General features: G+C 44.1%; 1 protein-coding gene across 10 annotated transcripts in view; it reads left to right on the top strand.

Annotated features, from left to right (window-relative positions):
* RAP1GAP2 (RAP1 GTPase activating protein 2) overlaps nucleotides 1-27,961 on the top strand; it is a 224,356-nt gene that overhangs the window by 163,838 nt on the left and 32,557 nt on the right. For all 10 annotated transcript variants that reach the window (XR_013354047.1, XM_077851696.1, XM_077851697.1 and 7 more), the window contains 8 exons: nucleotides 2,879-2,914; nucleotides 7,406-7,450; nucleotides 8,178-8,210; nucleotides 8,596-8,808; nucleotides 10,009-10,112; nucleotides 19,027-19,105; nucleotides 19,886-19,939; nucleotides 22,638-22,721. Coding sequence is in view for 9 of the 10 variants with exons in the window: in XM_077851696.1 (XP_077707822.1) it covers nucleotides 2,879-2,914; nucleotides 7,406-7,450; nucleotides 8,178-8,210; nucleotides 8,596-8,808; nucleotides 10,009-10,112; nucleotides 19,027-19,105; nucleotides 19,886-19,939; nucleotides 22,638-22,721 (648 nt within the window). In the remaining variant the exon portion in view is untranslated. The remainder of the gene's footprint in view (nucleotides 1-2,878; nucleotides 2,915-7,405; nucleotides 7,451-8,177; nucleotides 8,211-8,595; nucleotides 8,809-10,008; nucleotides 10,113-19,026; nucleotides 19,106-19,885; nucleotides 19,940-22,637; nucleotides 22,722-27,961) is intronic.

Genomic DNA, 27,961 nt, shown 5'->3' with positions numbered 1-27,961 from the left:
GATAGTTTCACTTCTTTCTTCCCAGTTTGGATGCCATTTATAGTTTCTTTTAATTTTTCTTTTCCCTAACTGTTCTGGCTAGAACATCCAGCACAATGATAAATAGAAATGATGATAGTGGTTAGTCTTTTTCCATGTTTTATGGGCAAACTATCTAGTTTTCCATTATTTATTTATTTATTTATTGGGGGGGAGAGAAAGAGAGAGAGAAAATACAGCAGTACAACAGGGGGACTGGCAGGCAGAGGGAGAGGGAGAAGCAGGCTCCCCACTGAGCAGAGAGCCCAATGTGGGCTCCCAGGAGCTGAGGCCATGACCTGAGCCGAAGATAGATACTTAACTGACTGAGCCACCCAAGTGGCTCTATTTTTCATTACTAAGAATATTTTTACCTGTGGGTTTTTTTGTAGCTGCCCTTTTTTCATGTTGAGGAACTTCCCTTCTATCTAGTTCATTGTTTTTTTCTAATTTTTAATCAAGAAAGGCTTTGGAATTTTGTCAAATGCCTTCTTTATTGAGTTGGTAACATGGTTTTTGTTTTTATTCTATTCCTCTGGTATATTATAGGCATTGATTTTTGGATGTTAAACCAACTTTATACTACTGTAATAAATCCCACTGGGTCATGATACATAATTCTTCTTATAAGTTGCTGGATTTGGTTTACTAGTAGTTTTTTTAAAATTTTTAAATTTTTATTTATTTATGATAGTCAGAGAGAGAGAGAGAGAGAGAGAGACATAGGCAGAGGGAGAAGCAGGCTCCATGCACTGGGAGCCCGACGTGGGATTTGATCCCGGGTCTCCAGGATCGTGCCCTGGGCCAAAGGCAGGTGCTAAACCACTGCGCCACCCAGGGTTCCCAGTTTGCTAGTAGTTTTGAGAATTTTTGTGTCTATATTTATAGGCTGTATTGGTCTGTAGTTTTCTTGCGATGTCTTTGGGTTTGTTGTCGGGGTAATCCTAGTCTCTTAGAATAAGTTGGGAAATGTCCCGTCTCCTATTTTAAGAGTTTCTGAGGAATTAGTATTAATTCTTTTTAATGGCAGAATACACAGCTGAAGCCATCTGGACCTGGGCTTTTTGTGTAGCTTTTTGATTACTATTTCGGTTTCTTTATTATAGATCTTTTTAGATTTTCCATTTTCTTAGGGCCAGTTTTGGTAGTTTGTGTGTTGCTAGGAGTTGTCCATGTCATCCAAGTTAATTTATTGGCACACAGTTGCTCATACTATTTGAACATAGCTCATTGCAGCCAAACAGTGCTGCAGGGAACATCCATCCTTGTGCTCACATGGAAGGGTGTTTATAGCACAGATCCCTAGAAGAGGAATCCCTGGGTCAGACGTCTGTGCGTGTAAATGTTGGTTGTTTCTGCTCTTTTGTCCTCTTCCTGCTCATCTTTCTAGCCTTATTGATTTGCGTAAATTCTTGCTGTTTAGGAATCTCGGTTTCCTGGAGATTGGAGTTGGTACGGATGCACAGAGCCAGTGGGAAGGATAGGTTTGGGAGTCATGTGTTTCATGGCTGCTTCTGCTCAGGGGTGCTCGATGTGGGTGCCTGAAGCATGTCTTCCACACTGTACGTTCACATGTGGGGTTTCCAGACCCTGGAACCTGAATGGCTCGTGGGTCAGGGACTGTTGCCTCTGACAGGCCAGCTGTGGCCTGGGGGAGCTCCTTGTGAGCCAGGTGACTCCACAAAGTCCACCTTCCATGGTGGTTCTCTCTGGGAATGCTGAGGGCTGGGTGGGGCTCGGCAATTCTGGCTCACTGGTGCCTGCAGGGGAAGGGAGGCACACTCTACCTCCGCACGAAAAATTGACAAGGACATCCTTGTTTTCCATTATCACTGCTGTCTTTCCTTTCCTGTTCCTCTGAGGACTGTGTTCTGGGTGCTCATTAAGTCATGCCTTGTCAGGGCCCAGATGTGGGCAGTGATGTTTTGATAAGAAAGCGTAGCTATTTTTATGGAAGGGGAACTGGGGAAACTGCTGAGAGATCTCCGCGAGTGTTCTGTGAGGAGGGGTAGAGCTTCTAGCCCATCACCCCTCCATTCCACTTCCTCCTTCTCCTTGTCGCCTTTACCTGAAATTTCCAAGGGGGCCACTAAAGCTGGTTCAATGTTTGGACTTACATAGTTCGAGATTTTTTGAATAATTTCTCCAGGTCCCTGGAGGCTCCAATTCAGTGGTTTTCAGGCTTTGCTTACAAGCTCTAGGGTCCCAAGGAGCTGCTTTGGGGACAGGGGGTGGGGGGCAGGGGGCAGGGGCAGGCACATCATGAGCTCAAGCCGCCATGGCTGCCCTGGCCAGAGTGGCTCTGCTCTTACTGCATAAATTTTATGTGTTGGAGTTTCATCTAGAAATGGGAGACAGGAGGACTATGTTGCCACAAAAGTTGGGAAAGTACTTGTATTGGACACTTCGGCCTTGCTGTTGGGCCAGAAACATCCCGAACAGGACTCCTTCTGGAGGCTGAATCCTGGGGCTGACAGGTATTTTAGGGAACTTGGCTCCTCTCTCTTGACAGAGACCGGGCAGCTGTTCCCCTCAGAGCCGTTTGCCAGCCTGAGTGTGCTTGGTTTTTCCTTTTGTTGTGTGGGGTGTTCTGGCCTTCCAGCCCTGCAAGGGCAAAATCAAATTCCCCCTTTTTTTTTGATATATATATATATTTTTTTTTTTTCTTTATTGGAGTTCGATTTGCCAACATACAGTGTAACACCCAGTGCTCATCCTGTCAAGTGCCCCCCTCATTCCCTTCTGTCTTGATCCAAATGACTCTTGCGTCAGAGGAAGTCCTGGGCTAGGCTTGCAGGCCATAGGTGAGGAGGCTTTCTCACAGACCTCCTGGCTGATGCATCTTCTTTGTGTCTTTCAGTCGGCAGAGTTCTTCGAGATGCTGGAGAAAATGCAGGTGAGCATCCCTGTGGTGGGGGAGCTGAACCGAGGGTGGGGGGCCTGCTGCAGGGAACTTGGGCAGAGCTTGGGAGCCCTGGGGGGAGGGGCAGAGAAGACTCAGCCTGACTCCTAGGCCATTCCATATTGCGTGGCACTGAGGACTTTGGGGAGGTCCTGGCCTGAAGAAGGGGAGAAGACAGAAAGCAGAACCCCTCCAGCAGAGCAGATGTGTGGAGGGCTTGAAAGGGTCCATTGTTCCTGCAGTGGGCTGGAAAGAAAGTCTGGAAAAGGAAGCCCTTTCCTAGAGGAGGTCATCTTGTGTCTGGGAGACAGAGCTGAGGGAGGGGTCAAACCCTGCACCTGACACTCACTTGCATGAGTCCCTTCCCTTTTCTGAGCCTCTGGCTCCTGTTTTCTATCCTTTCACAGCACTATTTTCACCTCCCTCCAACACCAAATGTGTGGTTGTTTTTCCCCTACTGAGCGATTCTGTGATACCAGCTGGGTGTCCTACAGTTCAGCTCCATTCTGACACTCTTTACCCAGAGACAGTGTCACATCCTGCATTGCAAGGGCTCTGCCCCATGAGACTGCCTGCGACCCACTTAGGATGCCAGGCACAAGTGTGCTGTCACCTGTGCTTCTAACCAAGCTATAGATTGGAAGTTCCCAGGACCCCCTGCTCAGGTTCCATTAATTTGCTAGAGGGGCTCACAGAACTCAGAACAGTTTACTTACTAGATTATCAGTTTATTATGAGGGATATAATTCAGAAACAGACAAATGGGAGAATTGCAGGGGGCAAGGTATGTGGGAAGGTGGGGAAGAGCTTCCACGTCCTCTGGATGCATCACTCCCCTAGCACTGCCATGTACTCACCAACCTGGAAGCTCTCTGAAGCCATCATTTGTTTTGTTTTAACTGAGCCGAGATTGATTAAATGATTGTCCTTTGGAGATTTACCCTCCAGCCCTCTCCCTCCCAGAACCCTCTAATAGTGGTTGGTTCCCCTGGCATCCAGCTCCATCCTTAGGAGTGTCCCCAGAGTCATCTCATTAACAAACTTATGAATAACTTTATGGCTTTCACTTTTATGGCTCTAGAGCTGCTTCAGGAACCAAGGACAAAAGACGAAGTGTTATAACAAAAGATGCTCCAAAATGCTCCTGTTGCTCTCATTACTTAGGAAGTTCAACACGTTTTAGAAGTTCTGTGCCAAGAATGGGGTAAAACCCCCAATATTTATTTATTTATTTATTTATTTATTTATTTATAGATTTTATTTGTTTATTCATGAGAGACACAGAGAGAGGCAGAGACACAGGCAGAGGGAGAAGCAGGCCATGCAGGGAGCCTGATGTGGGACTCAATCCTGGGCCCCCAGGATCACACCCTGGGCCGAAGGCGGCGCTAAACTGCTGAGCCACCAGGGCTGCCCCCCAATATTTATTATTACGAGTTATGCCACAGCCCGCATAAATAATAATGAAAATACCTACTTACATAGTTGTTTGGATGAAATGAGATAATATATGTAAATACTTGCTAGGCACTGCCGAAAATCAGTGTTCAGAATGGATTTGGGGGGGCCTTTCTCATTGCTCTTCACCAAGGGGCCAGGGCTTACAGGTAAGAACTGCTGCTCTGGGGAATATGAGGAGTCCAGAAGGCTTAACTGATACAGGTGGAAAGGATGGAAGGAAGATGCTGACAATAGCACATGTACTTTTTTTTTAAAGATTTTATTTGTTTATTTAGAGAGTGCTAGTGGAGGAGGTGGGAGGTGCAGAGGGAAAGGGAGAGGGAGAGAGAGAATCCCAAGCAGACTCTGCACTAAGTGTGGAGCCCAATGTGGAGCCCAATGCAGGGCTTAATCCCACCACCCTGAGATCATGAGTTGGATGCCTAACTGATATGTGCCCCAACAGCACATGTATTTTCAGCACTTTTCTCAGCTCAGACATTAAGGAGTATTAGCTCATTTCTTTCTGGTAACGCCCACCGGAAGCAGCTATATTATCATCATTGTCCCCTCTTTATAGGTGAGAAAACTGAGGTACAGAGATCTTACTTAAAGCACTTATGTCATGTCCTTTATACCCTAAGTAGATGCTGCTGACTTGTCAAGGAAGGAAGATTCTGTGGTCATGGTCTGGAAACTCTAGGGGAAAAGCAGATAGGGTGCCCCTGCAGTCCTGAGATGCAGGTGGGGCTGCTGAGGTGCTTGCAGGGAAGCCAGGTCTCCTGAACTCTCAAGGAACAAGTTATTAAGATTCTCCTCTGTGCCCAGCAGTATGGGGACTGCAGAGTATGATATTTAGGGAACTTAGTCAAGTTGTGGAAACAGGATTGGCTTGCACTTTGACGGGTAGAGCTCCATTTCTCACCCCGAGCTCATGAAATCCCACCTCTTAGGGAAGCTGATAGGGGATATGTGCCTCACCCTGCCTTCTCTTCATTTGCTCCCACAATCCACCGGTCCCTCACCCCCAGCTAGAGACCCCTGCTTCCCCCACAAAGGGCTCTCTGAGTGCAGAATTCAGCCTCACTTAATTGGCCTCCTGTCTGTCATTTCTGTTTCCAGACTGCTGGACTTCTCAACTAGATTGGGACCCTCTTGAGGGCAGGGGTCTGGTTTTTACGCTCCCTCTGTGTGTTTGAGGCAGCAGCTGTCCAAGGGTCTACCTATTCCATCTCAGTTGAGATGGTCAGGGGCTGGAATCAAACTTCTCAGGCTTTAGGTCCCTGTTGTGTGCCATGCCAGGCCCCAGCCTCCAAGAGGCCTGCAGTTTCCAGCTCCTCTGATTATACAAACCTCACATATGGGTCAATAGTGGGAGCGAAGCAGGTGGCATGGTATGGCCAGATCCTGTCCCGGGGTGTGGGTGCCACCCCTTCTCAGGCTTTGGCTGCGGACACTGAGTCTCAGAGCCGTCCAGTGCCCAGTGTACTCTTTGAGCTGTGGAGACCTGAACCTCAGATCCAGGGTTCCTGACCCCGCACCTGAGTGTGGAGGAACTGGAAGAAGGGCACAATCCCTGTGAAGCAATGTGGACTGAGTACACAAGCACTGGGCCCATTTGGTCCTGGGTTCAAAATTTTACCCCTGATACTGCCTAGATGGGTGTCCTTGGTCCAGTCGCTCTGCCTCTTTGAGTCTCCATTTCTTCATGGTAGGGAAGAGGGGGGATAACGATCATGCCTTTTGCAAAGGCAGGCACACAGAGGGGAGAGGGCCCAGAGCTAGGTGGAGGCTCTGTCCTCAGGGAGAGGAGGGGAGAGAAGGGGAGGAGGTTACTTTCCTGCCCAGGGGCTGTTCCCAGGCAGGGGTGACTAATGCAGGACAAACAAAACAAACTCCTGACATCACCCCCCTCCCCACCCGCCCAGTTTGCTTCCCTGGACAAGGGTCTACAGGGCCACCCAGGTGGTTTTCTTCCTGTGTGGGGAGAGGAGCACCTGTCCAGTGGGAGGGGTCCTCCCACGCCCTCCTGAGCAGTGCTGTGGGGTGACTCAGCCCCAAGAAGTCCAGAGAAGCTGGAGTCTAAATCCAGCCAGTGAGCAGGAGCTGTGGACTCAGGGCTGTGGGATATGATCGTGCACTTGAATGGACAGCCTGGCTTCAGTTCTGGCCCTGCTACTCTAGCTGTGCTCCTTGTGCCTAAGTTTCCTTTGGTATAATGGTGCTGAGGGTTTCCTAGGAGACCACAGTGGGAGGGTGCTGAGGAAGCTTAAATCCTCATGTGTTGTGTTATGTTAATGATAGCATGGTCTTATCTCCCAGTTGTCCTACCATCTCCTACGACTATTTAGTTATTTATTCAATCATGTGCTCCCTTCTTGAAAAAACCCAGTCCAGTCAGATCTTGACCATAGGACCATGGGACAAGGAACTGCTTCCCAGAAGTGAATGAGCCCCAAACCCCCAGCCTGTCACCTGTGGGTCTGTGCCCCAAGGAGGGAAGGGAGCTCTGGGGCACCAGGTCCACAGTATTGGGTTTGACACCATTCAGGTGTTCCCATCCTTGCCCCTTACCTACTGGTTCTTGGGGCCTGGCAGAGAGATTTCGGTGTCAGGTTGGTAATACTTCTTGGTAATAATGACCTATGGCAAAACTAGCCCCTCTTTCAAAGGCTTAACATATCATCAGCATTTAACCTTTACCAGGATAGTAGCTGCTATTACTGTTCCCCTTTTGCAGATGGGAACAGTGAGCCACAGAGGTTTTGTGACTTGCCCAAGGTCCTAAGTGGCAGTGTGGAGATTTGAGCCCTGGGGATCTGGCTCAAGTCTGTGCTCTTGTCTGCCTGTCCTCTTGCCTTACTTGGAGCTGAGGACCGAGTGTGACAAGGTGTGTGATGTGTAAGGACCCGGCACCCATTAGCTGTTGCTGTTCTTACCAACCCTATGAAGGCAGGTGCTTGAGAATCCCAAGGGAACCCTCCATTTGGCCTCTATTTTATGACCTTTTCTTTTCCACGAATCCTCTTTTCCTTGTTTCCGCAGGGAATCAAGCTTGAAGAGCAAAAGCCAGGACCCCAGAAGAACAAGGTGGGGTGTGTGGGTGAGGTGCAGCCCAGTGGGCCCGACGGGGGGGACGGCCGGTGTGCTGGGGTCTGCTGTCTTCGATCTACCCTTCACCAGGAGCTACTTAAGTGGATGTGCCTGTGTTGACTGGTACCCGGTGGGCAGTAAGAGGGCCCTGGCTTGATGCCTTAGGGCAGCCTGAGTGTGGGCTGGGGTGGAAGCCTCGGGTGAGACCTAAGGCTCCTGGCTTGGTCTAGCTCTTCTGTATCTGCTTCTGCAAATGAACCGCACACAGCATTTAGAGGAATTAGGCTCTGGGCTCCAGTGATCCTCAGCTCTCCGCTTCAGTTTCCTTTCCCAAGGCCCAGGGGTATAGCTCATTACTTGGAGGTCAGTCAGCTCCCTTGCCTGAAGGCCCGACTGGGTGGGATCAGGGGTCGTCTTCCTGTTACAGCTTCCCAAGGGGTGAAGCTAATGCCGTTAAAGGCCTGAAGTTCAGAGCCTTTGTACCACGAGCCAGGTTTGTGTTCTTGTTCTGTCAGTTTGAGGAAGCACTGAAGGGAAGCCAGATTCCAGAGCTGCCTCTCTGCTGTTCTTCATCTGATGTCCTTCTCTTTGATGCCCTCAAAGCTCGGGTGCAGCCTGCCAGGCCCCCCAGCCTCCCCGACCTGGGAGAGGGGAATGGAAGCAACCATCACACCTCATGGGTGCTGCCGGGCCTAATGGTAGTCTTGTCTGGTTTGTCTTGCAGGACGACTATATCCCGTATCCCAGCATTGATGAGGTAGGAGCCCCCTGACCATACCGCAGTCTGCTCTGGGTCTCATGTCTGGGGTGGGGCTGGAGGAGCTGATATGTTGATGGCCCCTGCTCTATACCACGTGGGGAGAACTGCAGGCCTGGGATTTTTTTTTTACCATTGTGGCCTCAGTTTTGCCATGTTTAGACTGGGGTGCTGATCAAAGCCTTGCAATTCTGGTTGCTCCAGGGTTGGTGAAGCTGGAAGATGTTGTTGGACTTAAGTTTATGTTATGGTATTTGGCCTCAAATACAGCAGTCTCCACCTTGGAGCAGTTCAGAGGTGGGGGATACCACCACTGGCACCCCTACCTTCCCCTTTCCCTGTAGAGCCAGGGCTGGCCGCACTGCAAGACCTTCTCTGCCTCTAGGTTGTGGAGAAAGGAGGCCCGTATCCCCTGATTGTCCTGCCTCAGTTTGGGGGCTATTGGATTGAGGACCCAGAGAACGTGGGGACGCCGACCTCCCTTGGTAGCAGCATCTGTGAGGAAGAAGAAGAAGACAGCCTCAGCCCCAGCACATTTGGCTATAAGCTCGAGTGCAAGAGTGAAGCCAGGGCCTACCGCAGGCACTTCCTAGGGAAGGTGAGGCTGAGGGTCCAGCATGAAAGCAGCTATGGGCCGGACAGAGACACGCACCTGCCTCGGCTTCCTCCAGCACCCCGTCTCCATTTCTTCTCCTTCCCGGACCTGCCCCCTCCCTAGGGCTTGCTGTCCTGGGTGGGGAAGTCTACTAGCTCTGCTTCTGGGGGAGTTGTGGAAGTCAGGAAGGCTTGGTGTGATGGGTCCTTGGGGGCACCACCCCTAGCAGATGTTCTCGGAGGTAATAGGATGGGTATTGTTGGGAGTGAAGGTGGGTAAAGGAGAAAAATATGTTCTAACACCTTGGAAGTCTTTGTCTCCATCTAAGTAGTCAAATCTCTCCTGTCCTCACACCAGCAGGTCCCCAGGGCACTTGTACCAGATGATGTGCTATGAGCCTCTGATTGCTTAAAAGTGACAAAGTTACATTTCTTTAAATATATTCTGTTCTTCAGACTTGCCTGGTTTGGAAGTTGCAAGGGTAGGTTCCAGAAGTCTCTAGCCTAAGGCAGTTTGCACAGTCTCATAGGGAGGAACTGCATTAGAACCTCCCCCCTCCCATCCTAACTTGTTCAAACGCAAATTCCAGGCCCCCCCCCCCCCCCTGCCCCATACGGCTGGGTCTGGGTGGGGGCTCCTGAGCCTGAGAGAGACCATACCTCCCCCTGGGTGGGGGAATCAAGGGGCCTTCTAGCTTTATTTCCTCACATAGTGTGAATCAGCAAGGGCTGTCCCCAGGGAGCAAGGAGCTAGATGTGGGGGCTCTTTGGGGGAGAACTTGAACCTCAGCATTCAAGGTAGGCTTGAATGTTGGATCTGTCACTAGTTGTGTAACCCTGGGCAGTTTACTTAATCTCCCTGGACATCAGTTCACTTACCTGTGAAATGGGGGTGATGATGTCATCTCCTCCTCCATAAAATTGTGTAAAGAGTGAAGGAGTCTGTGTGTTAAGTGTTAGTCCATTGCCTGGCACATCCCAGTGACTGGGCCATTGGAGTCTATTCCTGTGATCTTGCTCTTTCCCCTCCTCCTCCTACGTCCTCCTTCTCATCATCAACAGTAGCTACAGCAGTAGTAGCATCCTTATCTTTCCTCCTCCTTTATGTGGGGCTTCTTGCTCCTGGGGAAGGAAGTGATTTGCGGGGGAGCAAATGATTTGGAAGGTCGCCTCCTCCCTGTTAATACTTGATTTCTGTTTCTAGGATCACCTAAACTTTTACTGTACTGGCAGCAGTTTGGGGAACTTGCTGCTGTCCATCAAGTGTGAGGAGGCAGAGGGCATGGAGTACCTTCGGATCATTCTCAGGTAGGGCTGCACAGTTGGAGGCCACACCTCTACTGGCCCCAGAAATACCAGTCTGACCAGTCTGGTCTGTGTGTGCTGGGGGCGGGGGCGGGGCCCAGGTGCGGGCAGACTGGCTGGAATCCTGAGGCTAAGTTCTAGTTGCCAGGCCAAGAGACCAGGTATTTATGTCAGCTGGTGGATTGTAGGAGTCAGAGTGGTATCCTAGTCTCAAGGTCACCAAGGCCATACTCCCACCTACCTTTCTGTCCTGTGAGGACTGTGACTCTGAAGAATTTGGGAAGAACAACTAGAGATGGCTTATTCTGCTGAGCTACAACTCCATATTGTCCTGGGAGAAGGTTTGCCAGAACACTGTCTGTGTTGTACATTCAGTTGGGAAGATAGATCCCAAAGCATCTGCGTGCATGCTGGATTCCCTGAGATGGAAAGGTGGTCACAACAAGAGCACTGATATGCAGCTAAGCCAGGGAACCTCTTTCTCCTCAAGGGCAGGAGTTGGAACTGGTTTCTGTTTTGTTCGACTAACATGTTTTGTAAAACCTCCCTTTTACCAGGAAGTGTAATAGGTGCCGGGGATGCAATGATGACTGAGTGGTGATCTGTTTTCTAAAGGCTTATGGTCTAGTAGGAAGAAAAAAGCAGAGGATTTTCGTATATGTCACAGGTATTGTTTTAGTGATATGTACAGGATGCTGTGGGAGCACAGAGAGTCTGTGTCTTATTTATCTGTGTCCCTGATGGGTTGGTGGAGAAGCCTGGAAGGCTAAGAGTTAGTGCTTAGCAGAGTGCTATGAACCTGTCAGGCTCCCAGTTTATAGTTGTTGAATCTAACTGGAAGTCCTTGATTGTATTTAGAAAAAAGTAATAACATAATTTTCTCTGCCCAAATATTGAGATAAATACAGGAGGAAGCAGCGGCACATAGCCGTTCTATGGGAGAAGGTGGGTGTGTGTGTATGGGTGGTAGAAGGAAGTTGTCAGCACCCATCCAATCTTGGTTTTTTATTAAGAAAGGAAGCACTTTTTTTTTTTTTTTTTTTTTTTTTTACTGAGGTTCACTTGGCTAGAAATCATATTTGCAAGGCAAGGAGAAGTTAACTAAATTGCTAGAACAAATTTTTTGAGAGAGTGATCTGTGGATTCCCAACTCCAAATAGGATTTTGAGCGAGGTGTATCTCTGTAAAGAAAATTATTTCCTTTCGTAGTAAAAATCAGACTTAGATTGGGTAGGATTTCTGTGTAAGATGACAGTTGAACACGAGGATCTAACTCCCTTTTTCCAATAGTATATCCTATCTGAAATGCTGCTTTAGAACTGCAGACTGGAGAAAGGTGTCAGGAACACAACACACACTTTGAACATTTTTAAAAATCATCTGCAGGGCAGTTAGGACTATAATGTAGATGATACTGAGAATTGAAATCTAGCTCACCTTCTTTAGACAGCAGCGTAGCAAGGGAATATATGAAATTGGAGATTCTGGGGGAGTCCTGTACTCTTTAGAAGTGAGTGGGAGCCCTGGAATAGTCAGGAGTCTTTCCATATGGAACCACTTTTTTTGTTTTGGGTTGACAGCATTTGAAATCAATCCTCTGGGGAGTCCAAGGGCAAGCCCAAATCTGGCTCTCCTAAATCGAAACCCAGTGAGTGGGGTGGCAGGGAGAAGCTCTATACCAGCTAGGAAGTTGGACAATCACATCATGTACTTAGGGTGATGACCAGGCCAAATTGAAAACCGGACGTAAGAAAATTGGCTCCACAGCTTTAGAAGCTTTACCAGACACAAAGAAGAAATTATGCAGAGGTGAAACTCCCCTGCTGGCAGTGAATCCTATCACAGCATCTTCCTTGTTCCCTGTAGGCTTCTGGATTATTTAACTGATGTCTTAAAACAACCAACTCTCCAGCTTAAAATCTGAGAAGAATATTCTGACAGCCTCTGTGTGTGCTATGAGAGTAGCCAAGAGGAGAGTCTGTCCACTACTGCATAATGAATAACAGGCCCAAGTAGATTTCTTCTTTTCAAGTTTGAATATAAAGAAGTAGGGGGAAAAAACCCCTCACAGGTCAGTGAAAGAAAAGATTCTGCATCTAAAAAAATATTACCCTTAGCATTTAGAAGGTAGGGAAATGACTACATTTTAGAAAGGATTTACTACAGAAAGCCAAGTAGAATTTAGATTATCTATTAACTGTGTATTTTCAGCAAACTTGCAGAAAAAAAAAATTTGAAAGAAAAAACAAAAAATAAAATAGGACAACAGAATGAGATGAAAAAGTTGCTAATTAAGGAAGGAATAGAAAAAAACTAAAAATGAACAAAAATAATTTTAAATGGTATTAGAAGCAGTAAAGAGCAGAGTCTACTTTATGGAAAACCCAGTTTGTAATATTGAGAGCAAGCTTAAGAGGTTTTCACATAATTCAAAGGAAAACACAACAACTCTAAAATGATGAGCAAAATTATAATGAATATGGAAGATAGTGAGGAGGAATTAAACATGAGGATAATTAATGTTTTTAAGCTGATTGAAGATACAACTCTGCGGATCAAAATGACTCACCCAATAGCAGATAAAATCAGTGAAAGGAAACTAATTGCTGGACATAGTTTGATGAAAATGTAGTACTCTACAGACATAAAATCACCGGTAGCATGAAAATATTCCAAAATAAAGGAAGATAAAGAAAACATGAAAGTATAGGAAAAGATAGAAAGTAAAGAAATATAAATAAGTAGATGTGTAAGTACGTGTGATGTTAAAACTATAAATGAGTTAAGTTCCACTATTAAATAACAAAGATTCTCAGTTTGAGTCATCCCTCCAACTCCCCACCACTCAATTAATGTATCTATATTTTATTGAGGAAAGTAACTCAGTATATTTAAAAAGAAAAGTGTTGAGAAATAGTTATAGCAATCAAATACAGAAAGGTAGCACAGTTGGCAGTATTAATATGGAAAAGTAGAATTTGAGGCAAAAAAAAGCAAAAATGTGACAGAAAGGACTATTGTCTATTCATAAACGATAAAGCTTTGTTCAGACAGGGCTTAATATGTGCCAGACTTTGTCCAGAGGTGGGGCTAATGTAAGGAATAAGGTCAGCTCTTGTTACTTGGCTACAGAAAACATTCAGTATATATTAGGTATTCTTATTCCTGTTCTCATTCGCACTCATCTTCTTATGGACATGGGTTATTTTAGGCAGTGACGGAGATCCAAAGATAGATGGTATGGGAGAACTGGAAGAAGTTTCTAAGAGCTTGAATCTGGAGTGTGTGTCTGCATGTGTATATGTGTGAGGGTAGGGTTGAGAGGTCATGCTGGAGAGGTAAGGAAAAGCTAAATCATGTAGGGACTGTGTCCAGGATTTTCGATTTTCTTCTGTGAGCCAGAGGAGAGCTCCTGAAAGGGGAATATCATGATATGATTTGCACTGTAGAATGATGACTGGCTAGAGAAAGGAGAATGTCTTGGAGGGAAGGCAAGGCCAGAAGCAGGAAGATGAGTGATAGGCTACTGTGATGGGTCAGCTGTTATCATGTGATTAGGCCACCAGGCTGCATAAGGTGAATCCTGCCCCCAGAACTGTGCAAACCAACAACCTTGATGGGAGCTGCACCAAGGTGCCTTACACTGAGGATAGAGAAAAATGGATGGAAAGTTCCAAAACATTAAGAAGGACAGCTGAAAACATTAAGAAATGAGAACTGGTTTTACTGATGATGAAATGCAAATAATGGTACTCTTTCAAAATGACTCAAGTATATTTAACATCTGAAGAAGACAAAGAATGAATATCATCTATAAAAGGGATAACAAATTATGATACAGTGAATGAATGGAAATGAATCAAGAATGGATATACATGGGTACAAAATGAAAGAAATTGGAATTACTGGAAATAAAACAGTGGAAGTAAAGAAACCTCAACAACAGGATAAAATCTAGTCTAATATAATCTGTTCAGAATCAAAGCATGAATCTGTGCATAGAAGATAGTCTCAAAGAATTCATCCAGAGCATGGCACAGATGTAGTGATGAAATACATGAAAAAAAAGGAAAATGTGTGGATAACAGACTAATAGGTCCCAGTATTTGTCTTAGAGTTTTAGAGGAAAGAGGAGAGAGGCCAGTGGAGAAGAGCTAGCCAAAGAAACAATGGCTGAGAATATTTCAGAACTGAAGAAAGCACACACTGTGGTGCTAAGGCATGATTTTAAAACAAAACAATACTACTGGACACATTGAAGTGAAGCATTAGAACACCAAAGAGAAAGAGAGCGTTTTAAAGCTGCCTAAGGATAAAGTCACTCATCTATTCAGTGATGTCAACCAGGCTGAGAACAGATTTCTTATTAGCCACAAGACAAAAGGACAGTATCTTTAAAATGTTGGAGGAAATAAAGAAAGAAGGAAAGAATCCGTTAACCTAAAATTCTATATCCAGAGAAGCTATCTACAAAGACAATAATAAAACTCTTTTCAGACAAAAAAAATGATGAGTGTACTACTCATAGACTCTCCCTGAAAGAATTACTAAAGGATGTACTTCAGCCAGAAGAAAAGAGAAATTAAAAGAAAAGATGCAATTAAAAAGCGGCAAGGGGTACTTGAGTGGTGCGGTCAATTGAGCCTCCAACTCTTGGTTTTGGCTCAGGTCATGATGTCAGGGTTGTGGGATCAAGTCCTGCGTTGGGCTCTGCACTCAGTGTAGAATCTGTTTGGGAATTCTCTTTCCCTCTCTCTCTGCTCCTCCTGCTCATGCTTGTGCTTTTTCTCTCAAAATAAATGAATCTTAAAAAAAATAAATAAATAAAGTGGCAAGAAATAGGCAAATTATTTTGACAAATTACTGATGGGGGAATAAAGAAATAATTTTTGTGTGTTCAAAAAGAGGCTTGATCTAAACAGAAGTAGAAAGGACAGAAGAGATTACTAAGTTACCGTTTCCTTTTCCCTCCTCAGCAGAGACATAGCAAGTAAGTTTAGAGTTTGTTGGAAAAATGTATACGTATGTGTATTGGAAGTTATTAGACCTGCAATCTATAGCTCAAACTAGCAGAGAGATAAAGAGAATTGCAATTTTTATTTTTATTAAGTTAAAGATAGGAAAGGAATTTTAAAAAGGAAAGAAAGCACGGGGTATATTAAAACACAAAATAATAGAAATAATTTCAAATACATTAGTAACCACAATAAATATAAATATAAGTTGTCATATGAATATACCAGACAATCAGATTGGGCTAAAAATATAGCTATATTCTTTTTTTTCCCTCTTTGCCATTCTTTTGTAAAATTAAGTTTGTTTTAATTCCAGTATTATTAACATTCAGTGTTATGTTAGTTTCAAGTGTATAATATAGTGAGTCAGCAATTCTGTACATTGCTCAGTGCTCATTACGACAAGTGCCCTACTTAATACCCATCACCTGTTTCCCCCCACCCACCCACTCAACTCCTCTGTGGTCACCATGAGTTTGTTCTCTAGAGTTGAGTGTATGTTTCTTGGTTTATCTCACTCTTTTTTTTCCCTTTGCTCGTTTGTTTTGTTCTTAAATTCCACATATGAGTGAAATCATATGGTATTTGTCTTTCTCTGACTTATTGCACTTAGCAGTATATTCTCTTACTCCATCCTTGTCATTGTAAATGACAAAATTTCATTCTTTTTTATGTCTGAATAATATCCTGGTGTGTGTGTATGTGTGTGTGTGTGTATACACATACCACAGCACGGATTTTTTTTATCCATTCATTTATACTTGGGCTGATTCCATAATTTGTCTTTTGTAAATAATGCTGCAATACACATAGGGGTGAATCCCTTTTTTAAAAAATTTTTTAAAATTTATTTATGATAGTCACACACACACAGAGAGAGAGAGAGAGAGGCAGAGACACAGGCAGAGGGAGAAGCAGGCTCCATGCATCGGGAGCCCGACGTGGGATTCGATCCTGGGTCTCCAGGATCGCGCCCCCGGCCAAAGGCAGGCGCTAAACCACTGCGCCACCCAGGGATCCCAGGGGTGCATCCCTTTGAATTAGTGTTTTTGTATTTTTTGGGTAAATACACCAGTAATGATTCTGGTTTTAAAGACATACCCAAAGAAAAGACATACCCAAAGACATTCTTCTTTTAAAGACATACCCAAAGAAAAACAGTGTTGAAAGATTTCAAATAAAGAAATTGAAAAAAGGTATTCTGGGAAGATACTAACCAATGCTAACAGGTGGTATAGCAACATTAATATCAGACAAAATAGAATTTCAGGAAAAAAAGCATTAGTAGGGATAAAGAGAGTGTACTCCTTTGTAACTTGGAAATTAGTCTCCTGGGTCCTGATGTTTCCTGCTGTATGGAAGGAACACTTCTGTGTAACCCCTTTGGCTCTCTGCCTACTCTGATGAGTTAGGGAGCAAGAACTTGACATGGGAAGCCCTCATCTTTCTTTCTTCCTTCTTGGAGCTGGCTGCCTTCAGGGTGTGCCATTTGCTCCCCTGTATTGTAAGTCCCACCTGAGCAGACTCCTCCAGAGGAGGCTGGCCTCTTGCCCGGCACCACCTTTGGACAATCCTGGGGTTGAATTAGAAGACCTATTTCATCTTTACACTAAACTGGGTTTTTTATGAGTAACAAAGGACTTACTTTGAATTCCAGCCGTCTTACTCTTAATTTTGTTTCTGAACCTGTTCAATACCTGGGCAGAGAAAAATACCCTTTACTGGACCCACAGAGGGCTCAGTCCCCATGATGATAAACAAGACCTAACAGTCATGAAGTTATACTTAATAGTATAATCTTGAATTTAGAAAGGCCAAAACAGATAGGAATATAAGAAATAGACAAATCCTCCGTTATAACGGGAGATTTTAGTAACATCTTTCTGACACTAGTGGACCAAGCAGACAACAATTTTAAGTAGGTAGAAGATATGAACAATACAGTTAACAAATCTGATCTTGTAATATACATTCCTGAACTCAACAAGAGAAAAAAAATACATTTTTTAAAGCCCTCATGGAACATTAAAAAGTCTGTGCATTAAGTTAACAAATTTAAAATAACAGATTATGTTTTCTGAATATAGGAAAGTTAAGTTTGAAGTCAACAATTACTAGGGCACCTGGGTGGCTCAGTTGGTTAGGCATCTGCCTTCAGCTCAGGTCATGATCTCCAGGTCCTGGATTCGAGCCCTGCATCAGGGTGTCTGTTCAGCAGGGAGTCTGCTTTTCTCTTTCTCCTCTGCCCCTCCCCACTGCTCATTCTCTCTCTCTTTCTGAAACAGGTAAATAAAATCATAAAAGAAAAAAAAAAAAGAAATCAGTTGCTAAAGGAAGAGATCATAGACTTAGATAAAAAAAAGAAGACGACCCTTTAAATAACTCATGGACTAAGGAGGACAAAAGAACTGACAAAATATTTTGAACTGAATGACAGTGAAAATACTACCTATCAATATGTGGGATGCAATTCAAGTGGTACTTAAAGAAAGATGTATAGTTTTAAATGCACTTGTGAAAAAGAAGAAGGATTAACTATGTAAACATGCAGGTCAGGAAGTTAGAAAAAGAACAGTAGGAAAAAAACCCCAAAAGTAATACGAAGGAAATAAAAAAGACAAAGAACAAGGCTAGTGAAGTAGAAAGCAACAATAAAAAAAGGAATGGAGATGACAAAACCAAAAGTTATATCTTTGGAAAGATTAACAAAGTAGGTGCACCTCCATCAAGGAGTGATTATGGAAAACAGAGAAAACATACAACAGATCATGTTACGACAGTGAAGGGAGGGGTGGGAATATGAGTACAGATTAAGTCCCAAGAGAATACCAAAACCCACTCTATGTCAGTGCACTGGTGGATAATTATATAGAAAAACATAAATTACCAAAATTGACTCAATAAGGAATAGAAAACCTAAATATTCACCATTAAATAAACTGAATTGGTAGCCAAAGATATCCCCCCTCAAAAAAACAAAAAACAAAAAACGAAAAACAAAAAACCAGCAAACAGAGATTTCACAGATGAGTTTTAGCAAACCTTTAAGGAACAGTAAATCCCTGTGGTGTATACAAACTAATTCAGAGGATCAGAAGCTCCTTAGCAATTTTGTGAGGCTGGGATAACGACTTGATATCAAAACCTGACAAGGGCAGAACGAGAAAGCAAAAAGTCAGTGTTGTAATTGATGTGAAATTCTCAATAAAATATTTACAAAATCAGCAGGATATGAAAGAATAATACATTATAAGCAAGTGAATTTCACCCATTGGAAGGAAAAGATAGCTCAATAGAAATGTAATCTACCAGGTTAACAGATTAAAAACCATATGACTATTAAAAACCATCTCAGCAGATGCAGAAAAGCATTCAGTAAAATTCAACACTTTCATAATGTGCTAAATGAATGGGGGGGGCTAAATTTAGAGTCTTACGGTGAATCCTCTTATAAAGCAACTTTCATCCCATTTATATTGTGACTAAATCCAGATTTTCAAGCATTTGAATTTCTTTTCATAAAGGCATAATTGCATGTAAGAATACACATCTCTCCAGAAGCTGTGCCCAGTTCTTTGGGAGAACACACAAAAACCACCCCACAACAACCCAGAAAGTCATGGTGAATTTGAGGGTGACTCTCCGCCTGTCCCACATTTCAGTTGCAGACGTCTCTACCAGGCAGGTTCTTACCTATCTTCCTCCTCCGGGATCATTGCAAGATTCCACTTTCCCACCTTTTGAGTGTCATGCCCAACTCACGGGTTGGGTGAAAGATGGCAGATCTGACTCCGGAAGACACGAAGCGAGTGTGCCTTGTGGTCTGGCATGATCTCAGCCCCTTTCCTAATGGACTCCCTTTCTCGTGGATGCCCTTTACTCACCCTCATTCATGTGCACAGGTCCAAAGTGAAGACAGTGCACGAGCGGATCCCCTTGGCTGGACTGAGCAAATTGCCCAGCGTCCCTCAGATTGCAAAGGTAAGAACCAACCCCTGTGATAAGGTGCCTTCCTCTTTTTAGCCTGGGGCTAGGGTGGGGGTAACAGGCTTGTTCTGAGAGGGCTCTGCCCTTGGAGGGGGGAAGGCCACTGTACTCTTTGGCCCTTGACTGTGTGGATGGGGTGGAGGAGGACTACTGGAAGATGTCCTCGTCTTTCCTATGACCTCCCCATCTCATCCTCACAGCTGAGGCCGCTCGTGGTCTCTACCCTCAAGTTCACAGCTGGTTCAGGGGACCAGAGAAATGGAAAGACAGGGCTGGCTATGGAGAGTGCTATAGGACTTGAGAGGAGGCAGAGGTGGGGTGGCTAGGGAGCCTGCACAGCAGAGGAGACATGGGCTGGAGGATGGCCAGGCTGTTGGCCCAGACAGAGGACCCCCCCCTTGAATGAGGAACTGTCCATCAGCTGGTGTCCATCAGCCCGTGTCACTGCTCTGGGGCACTGGGAACTTGAGACCTGAGTTAGCCAAGTTGTGGGGGAGAAGGATGGTTGGTTGGGTTGGCCCCACATGTTGGGAGTGGGAATGCCAAGCAGAATTGTGCCTAATGCCTTCTGTGGCCTCATTTTATCAGTAAGCCCTAGGAAGATTAGTTAACTTTCCTGGTCACTTGTTAGTGAGCAGCAAAGCCATGATTCAGCCCTAGGCCTCTGACCCTACAAGTCCTGCCCTCTTGGGCTCTTTCTTCTGGTGGGCAGGGGAGCCCGATGTTTCCAGTGGAAATAGCCCCTGAACTATTTGTCTCTCTCTTCCTGCTTAGGCTTTCTGTGATGATGCTGTGGGGCTGAAATTCAACCCTGTTCTGTATCCCAAGGTGAGGACCTTCACCTCGTCCCCTTACCCAGGGCTCTCTAGCTTGGCATGGATTTGTATACTTGGGGGCTCTGTGTGATGTTCTCTGCATCTTGGTGGGGTTTTGTGGGGCCCCCAATAAACCTCTGTGTCTCCCACCCTCCCTTTGCAGATTGGTCCACTGGGAGCCTATCCTTGGCCATGCCTGGGTAGAGGCCCACCTGAACTGGTTCCCATCTGTTGTGGGGGTAACAGGGTTGCAGTGTTGTGCCTTCTCCCCTTTGCTCTGGTCATACTTCCCTGAGTATGTCAGCCTGGGGTGGAGAGTTATTCTACCGGTAGCTGGGGAGTTAGTGCAGATCTGGTCTGTCATCGTGGAGGTGCAAGGGGGGCAGATGGCGGAACCCCACTGAGAAATAAAAGGCCAGATCATGGCTCCCCATGGCCAGGGTTACTGCAGCTCTGAGGTCTGACGAGCCCCTGCACAGGCCTAGTTAATAAACGGATTGGTTCTCTGTTACTGGTTTCCTTAGGATTGGCCTGAACCTGACCCCAGTCATGGTGTGGGAGTGTGGGTGGGCAGAGGAGCAATAATAACAAAACAAACCAACAAACCCACTCAAGAACAATTATGGTGTGACAGGACTTAAATCACTCACGCACAGTGAATTGCTTTAAATTTGCCACAGGAAGAGAGCCAGTGCACACAGACTGTCTCTTCATGAGCCTGCAGGGCCTAGAGAGACCAGAGTGGAAGCAGAGCTGCGCTTCTGAGCTTGCACTGAGTTCCAGCACTGTGGCAGCGGAGGCCTGCTGGGGCTGGTTCAGTCTGTTCCCTGCATCCTACTTCTGGCAGCTTAGGGACAGTGAGGTGAAATGGTTGGTGGAGAAGGGAGCCCTGCCCTGGCTGAGACATCCAGAAGCCCCTGGAACAAATGCCTTGGATGTTGATGATTGTGCTTGACACTGTTTATTCATGTGCGGTGGCTAAGCTGATGGCAGGGTCCTCTCCTGTACAGAGAATGTGCCAGAGCCCTTCTCTGAGACGCCCTCTGAGCATCTGTAGGCACTCACCAGTAATAGGCTTTCATTCAGGAAGGCTGCCCTTCCCTTTGTAATTAAAGCTGAATTAGTGAGGTTTAACCAAACATGAAAACCCCATCATAAAGGCCTAACTTGACTACAAATTTGGCAGTTTTTGTCATCAGATCCTATGCACTGAGAGAACCCAGTGACGCTCATTTGCACAGTTCTCTGTGTAACTTGGAAAGACTCCGGCTCTGGTAATAGTGGAAGAGCAGCTGTATTTTCATGTTTTCTATATTTGGAGGACTGCTTAGTCCGGCTGGGGTGTTAATCTGGCTGAGGTGTGCGTGTGTGTGTGTGTATGTGTGTTTGTGTTTTTAAAATTCACAGAGTTTGGAATGTTCTTTGGAAGGTCTCCATGGCTGGATGCCTCTTTGCTGGCATAGCAGCTGCTCTGCACCTCTCACCGTTCCATGTGGGTGTGGGGTCTCCCTTTGGGGCTGGGCAGCAGTGCTATTCATTGGGGGGCGGGGAGCTGAGAAGCGTCCATTTCCTTGGGCAGCTGAGAGCCTCTCCTGGGTCACATATTCTGACCAATCAGTCATGCCTTGTTTGTTCTTCCTATTGTGTAACACATGGTCAGATCCCTCCTTTTTACTGCAGAGACTATCCCAATAACAACCAAGTCTCCTCTTTCCTAACAAGCTGGCTTGGCTCTGATATTTTTGGAGAGTTATATAGATGGTGATGATGATGGCAGTAGCTGCTCTGTGTTCAGCACTTTATGTGCCTGGTCTTACTGAATCTTCACACCCACACATTTCCATTTAATGGATGAGAAAAACTGAGGCCCAGAGAAGTAAAGTGGTACACTCAAAGCTATCTAGGTAAAAGCAACAGGTTCAAGATACAGAGTCTAGTGTTTCTGAGCACTGGACACCAACACTGAGGCACAATAGAAAACTAAACAGAATCAATGGTCAGGATTCTTCTTTCCCCCCCCTCCTTATATATTGTTTTAGGGCAGTATGTTCCTCCTTAGAGACGTCTTACTTTGCGGATAAAGGGGGATTGAAGTCGGTATGAGCAGTGCCTTGCTCAAAATCATACAGCTGATCAGAGGTGTAATTAGAGCCAATGTCATCCTCCCTGCCCAGTTTTGGGGTCCTTCACTTTTTATTTTGTTTTAATTTATTTATTTTGAAAAATATTTTATTTATTCACAAGAGACACAAAGAGAGGCAGAGACATAGGCAGAGGGAGAAGCAGGCCCCCATCAAGGAGCCTGATGCAGGACTCGATCCCTGGACCCCAAATCACAACCTGAGCCAAAGGCAGATGCTCAACCACTGAGCCACCCAGGTGCCCCAGTCCTTCACTTTTTACATCACAGATAAAGCACTGGGATAAGTCCATTCCTTTAGTCCTGCTGGACTCCCTGTGTGCCCAGGCCATGGCTGGCATATCTGGATGGGAATGGAATGGTGATCCAGAGATGTAGCCACCATGGGGGAGCCCAGGTCGGGAACTAGCTGAGATCTCTGGCTTCACTCTTTGCCTCCCTGCACATGTGTGGAGGTCTTACACCGGGGGGACATATTCTCCACCAGAGTGGCTGTTTTCCCTTCCATTTCCTTCCTCATTTGTCTCTGAAGTTAATAATCTGATTTTTTTTTCTCTCCACATTTTTCCAGGCCTCACAAATGATTGTGTCCTATGATGAGCACGATGTCAACAACACATTCAAATTTGGGGTTATTTATCAAAAAGCAAGGCAGGTAAGTGCCACGAATCCATACTGGTCACCGAGCCCTGTGGTCTCTCACTGGGGACTCCCTCTTCGCCTCCCTCAATATGTGAACACAACCATCACATTTCACACATGAATTAGGCTGGAGGTGACAGTCTTCAAAGTGGACTACTCCTCACAAGACGGCCTGCAGATCCTTTAAACAGCAATGTAGTTTTTCATAGAGTTAATTCTAATTCTTCCTGGCCACCTCAGCTTATATTTAACTATGGGCTGTTGTTGCAAGAAAAATCAGACTGAGTAGAGGGAATGGGTTAGCACAAACTGCTTTCTCCTAGCCTGCCCTCCTCCCAGCTGGGAATTAGCTTTTTCTCCCAGAACTTCCTTAGATTGCTGGAGCATTGCATGCATCTCTTCCCAGCTCTGAGTTCAGCAGTGTCATGCTGGTTGCTTGAAATCAGCCATGGTGGAAGTATTTACACCATGGAAATTTGCAACCCAGGGCTTCTGTTTTTCCTCTTTGGAAAGCTGGCTGTTAAAAAATTTATCAGTATGCTACTGCTCACTCTCCTGTCTCTTGTAGCACTTATACGCTGCTTTGGGGTTAGTTGGTCAGAATAATGTTTCTCAAAGTGTGTTCCATGAGACACTAGTCTAGTAGGTACTCTGTGAACAAATGACTCTGGGTGGGGGCGGTTGTGTGAGAACATTTTAAAAGCTCTGAGAACCTAAGGTAAAGAGCTCATATAATTATGTTGAACTCAATGTTTCCCCTACTTATTTGACCACAAACTTCCTATCTTGCCTACTATGGACATTTATTAACATCCTGAAAAGTGGTTTGCTAAACACACCCATGTTTCTTCAAGTAGAATGGTTCACACCAATTTCATCTTGGTATCAACCAAGAGCCTAGCATGGTGGTTTTATAGAAATATACTCATAACTTTTTGCTGTGTGAATTAATGGATAAAGTTTGATGCTTTTATGGTAGATTGATAATATCTTTCAATATTATCTGTGGGTTTTTTTTTTTTTTTTGCATGATGGTGTGTTTCTTGGCTAGATGATAGCTGACTTCCTTGTCTGAAATTATTAGACCACAGGAGACATGTGTTTGCTTAAAAACATTCTAATTAAGTGAAGAGTTTAGGAGCTGAGAGGCTAACACAGATGAATCTTGTAATTGAAGGGAGATTATTCAGGTAGCTGCTCTAATTATTTTTATATATTGCATATTTATTTTGTACAGCTCTGCTAATATAACCCTCCTAATTAAAGTTTTTGCTTGTGAAATTTACCATAGCAGATCTCATAAGGTGATTACAATCCAGTGTTCCAGCAAAATTATAATTACTGAACGTTAACCATCCATCTCTGAGAAGAGGTCTATGTATTGTTTATTTACCTAATGCTACTGAGCCAGGGTGGAGGTACACAGGGAGATAAGTATTTTTTTTTTTAAACTTCTTAAAAAGTTGTTGTTTTGCAAACTTATATCCATGGGGCAATTTTTTTTAATAAATTAATTTTTTATTGGTGTTCAATTTACCAACATACAGAATAACACCCAGTGCTCATCCCGTCAAGTGTCCCCCTCAGTGCCCGTCACCCACTCACCCCCACCCCCTGCCCTCCTCCCCTTCCACCACCCCTAGTTCGTTTCCTAGAGTTAGGAGTCTTTATGTTCTGTCTCCCTTTCTGATATTTCCCACACATTTCTTCTCCCTTCCCTTATATTCCCTTTTACCATTATTTATATTCCCCAAATGAATGAGAACATACACTGTTTGTCCTTCTCTGATTGACTTACTTCACTCAGCCATGGGGCAATTAATATGAACATTTGTTACATGAAAGCTCTGTGCTGTTCTTAGGATATAAGTAAGTCCCATCTAATTCTCCTGTTTCTCAGGCACTGTGCTAAACACTGCAGGGGTTACAGTGATGATTAAGACTCCCTTCCTGAGTGTGTGGTCAAACTCGTGGCCAGTGTAAAAATAAAGGCAAGCCAGGCTAATACCTGGCTGGGTGTAAATCCTAGAGAGAGGCACACCCCAGTGAGTAAGCTGAATTTGTTTCCCAATGGAAGATGCACATTACCCAGAAGCAGCTGTTCTCCCACACTCTAGCCTCATGACCTGGGGTAAACAGCCTGGTGGGCCAGAGTTGTCATGCCTTTGTGGCACGCTATACATTAGGAATCAGCACACTTTCTGTAAAGGGCTGGATAGTTAATATTTTAGATGTCATGAGCCATACTGTCTCTGTTGTAACTACCCAAGCCTGTCTTTGGAGTGCAAAAGCAGCCAAAGACAAAACTAAATGAATTGTCTTGGCTGTGTTCCAGTAAAACTTTATTTATAAAGCAGCAGGCTGGATGTGGCCCATGGGCCATAATTTGCTGACCCCTGCTAGGGAGCTGTGTCTCCTAAACTTCAGTCAGTCACAAATGACATCCAAGATCGTATTTTCTACCATATGCCTCTGTTACTTTTTATCACATCTATACTATTATTAACCACCTAACATTTTCTTTAAAAAGTTTTCATTGTTTAAAGGAAATTTTGTATCACTACTCTAATTAGATAATTAGTATCCCTTACATGAAATGCAGGTAATTCTAAACAGTAATACTATAAAAAAGGGTAAAGTTGTTGAAGTCTAGCTAGATTCTGTTCCCTGTTGAAGGCATAGAACCTGGGATCTGCTCTTTTTGTTATAAGGCAGGTATTGGGAAGATACTAGAGAGTCACCTATTAAAGACTTTCTCCTTGAAGTGATTGTGTATACTGGGGTATGTCCTGTGTCATATGCAGCTGCTGAGTGCCATCTGTGGATGTCTGTAGTCATCACTGTTTGCTGGTCCTGCCACAGTGGGCAGAGCCTGCAGATTGGACAAGGCCCCACAGTGTTTCAAGCTTGTCATAAGTGTAGAGTTTACTACTGTTTCCAGCTTTGCTTTCTACTTTTTTTTTAATTATTAGACTTTTAATTTCTAGGTATTTGTAGATTGGCATGCAGTTATAAGAAGTAATACAGAGAGGTCTTGTGTACTCTTTACCCAATTTTCCTCAAAGGTAATGTCTTATAAAACTATAGTGCAGTATTACAGCCAGGATATTGATTGACACTGATACAGTCCTCAGATCTTATTCAGACTTTCCCAGTTTCACATGTGACTGTGTGTGTGTGTGTGTGTGTGTGTGTGTGTGTTATTGTATATAATTTTATTACATGTGTAAACTTCATAGTCAAAATACAGAAGATGTCCACCAAGACAAGAATCCCTTGTGTGGCCCTTCCATAACTGTGCCAGCCTTTCCTCTTGCCTCTATCATCCCTTCTACCTCCAGTCCCTGAGTCCTGGCAATCACTAATGTAGTCTCCACTTTTTAAAATTCTGTCATTTAATAAATGGAATCATATACTTTATAACCTTTGGGTATTGGCTCTTTTCCCCATTCAGGGAGGTTCAACCAACTTCTTAAGTATATCAGTAGGATTCATTTATTTTCATGGCTGTGTAGTATTCCATGGTATAAATATCTGTTTTAGTAGTTACCCTTTGAGGGATATCTGGATGGTTTCTAGTTTGGGGCTATTATGAATAAAGCTGTTATGAACATTTGTATATAGGTTTTTGTGTGAACATAAGTTTTCATTTCTCTGGGGTAAATGCCGAGGAGCATATGCTGGGTTATATGGTGATTACATGTTCAGTTTTGTAAAAAGCTGCTGAACTGTTTTTTAGAGTGGTTGTTCCATTTTGCATTCCTACCAACAATGTATATGTAATCCATTTCTTCTACATCCTTACCAGCATTTGGTGTTGTTACTATTTTTTAATTTTAACCATTGTGATAGATGTGTGGTAATGTCTCAGTATGGTTTTATTTTTAATTTTAATTTTTTGCAGTATGGTTTTAATTTGCATTTTTCTAATGGTGGCTCATGATGTTGAACATCTTTTCACGTGCTTATTTGCCATCTGTATATATCTCTTTGGGTGGAATGACTGCTTATAGCCTTTAACCATTTTCTCTTTCTTCTTTTTAAGATTTTATTTTTTAAGTAATTTCTATACCCAATATAGGACTCAAACTTACAACCCTGAGATCAAGAGTCACATGTTCCACTGACTCTCTTGACAATTTTCTAATTGTTTTTTTAAATTGTTCAAAAACTTTTTATAACAGCTTTATTGAGGTGTAACTCACATATAATACTACTCATAACAGTTTGAGAATTATATCTCAATAAAGTGTGCAGTTCAGTGGTTTGAAGTATATTCACAGAGCTATGAAACCATCACCACGATCTTAACTCCAGAAAATTTTCATCAATCTCAAAAGAAACTCCATACCCATTAGCAGTCACTCTGTCACCATTATCTCCAGCTCCTGTCATCACAAATCTACTTTCTGTCTGTACAGATTTGGCTGTTCTGGATACTTCATATAAATGCAATCATAATATGTGGTCTTCTATGTGTAGTTTCTTTTGCTTAGCATGTTTTCAAGGTTCATCCATGTTGTAGCATGAGTCAGGCCTACATTCTTCTGATGGCAGAATTATATATTGTATGGACATACCACATCTCGTTTATCCACTTTTCAGTTGATGGACATTCTGGTGTTTCCACTTTTGGGCTGTTATGAATAATGCTGCTATTAACATTCATGTGCAAGTTTTTTTGTGGACTTATGTTTTCATTTTTCTTGGATATATTCTTAGGAGTGGAATTGCTGGGCCATATGGTAACTCTATGCTTAGCCTTTTGAAGAACTGCCAGACTGTTTTCCAAAGAGACAGCACCATTTTACATTCTCACCAGCAGTGTATGAGGCTTCTGACTTTTCTGTATCCTCACCATCAGTTCTTTTTTTTTAAAGATGTATTTTTTTTTAAGAGAGTGAGAGAGAGCGTGAGCAAGTGGGGGGAGGGGCAGAGGGAGAGAAATCCTTAAGTAGACTCTCCACTGAGCGGTGTTCTATCCCAGGACCCTGAGATCATGACCTGAGCTGAAATGAAGAGTCACATGCTCAACCGACTGAGCCACCCACGTGCTCCTTACTATCAGTTCTTGTCTTTCTTTTTGATTATAGCCGCCCCAGGGGTGTGAAGTGGTATCTCATTATAATTTTGATTACTACTGAGTTTGGGAGTTCTTTATATATTCTAGATACTAGTCCTTTGTCAGAAGTCCAACTAATTTTTCACTTATGGATTGGTTTTTGGTATCAAGTCTAAGAACTCTTGCTTCAG

This window comes from Canis aureus, chromosome 16 (genome assembly GCF_053574225.1).
Source record: "Canis aureus isolate CA01 chromosome 16, VMU_Caureus_v.1.0, whole genome shotgun sequence".
In the NCBI taxonomy this organism is placed as follows: Eukaryota; Metazoa; Chordata; class Mammalia; order Carnivora; family Canidae; genus Canis; species Canis aureus.
The sequence above is the reverse complement of the archived record's forward strand: the minus strand, read 5'-3'. Positions and strand labels throughout refer to the sequence as shown.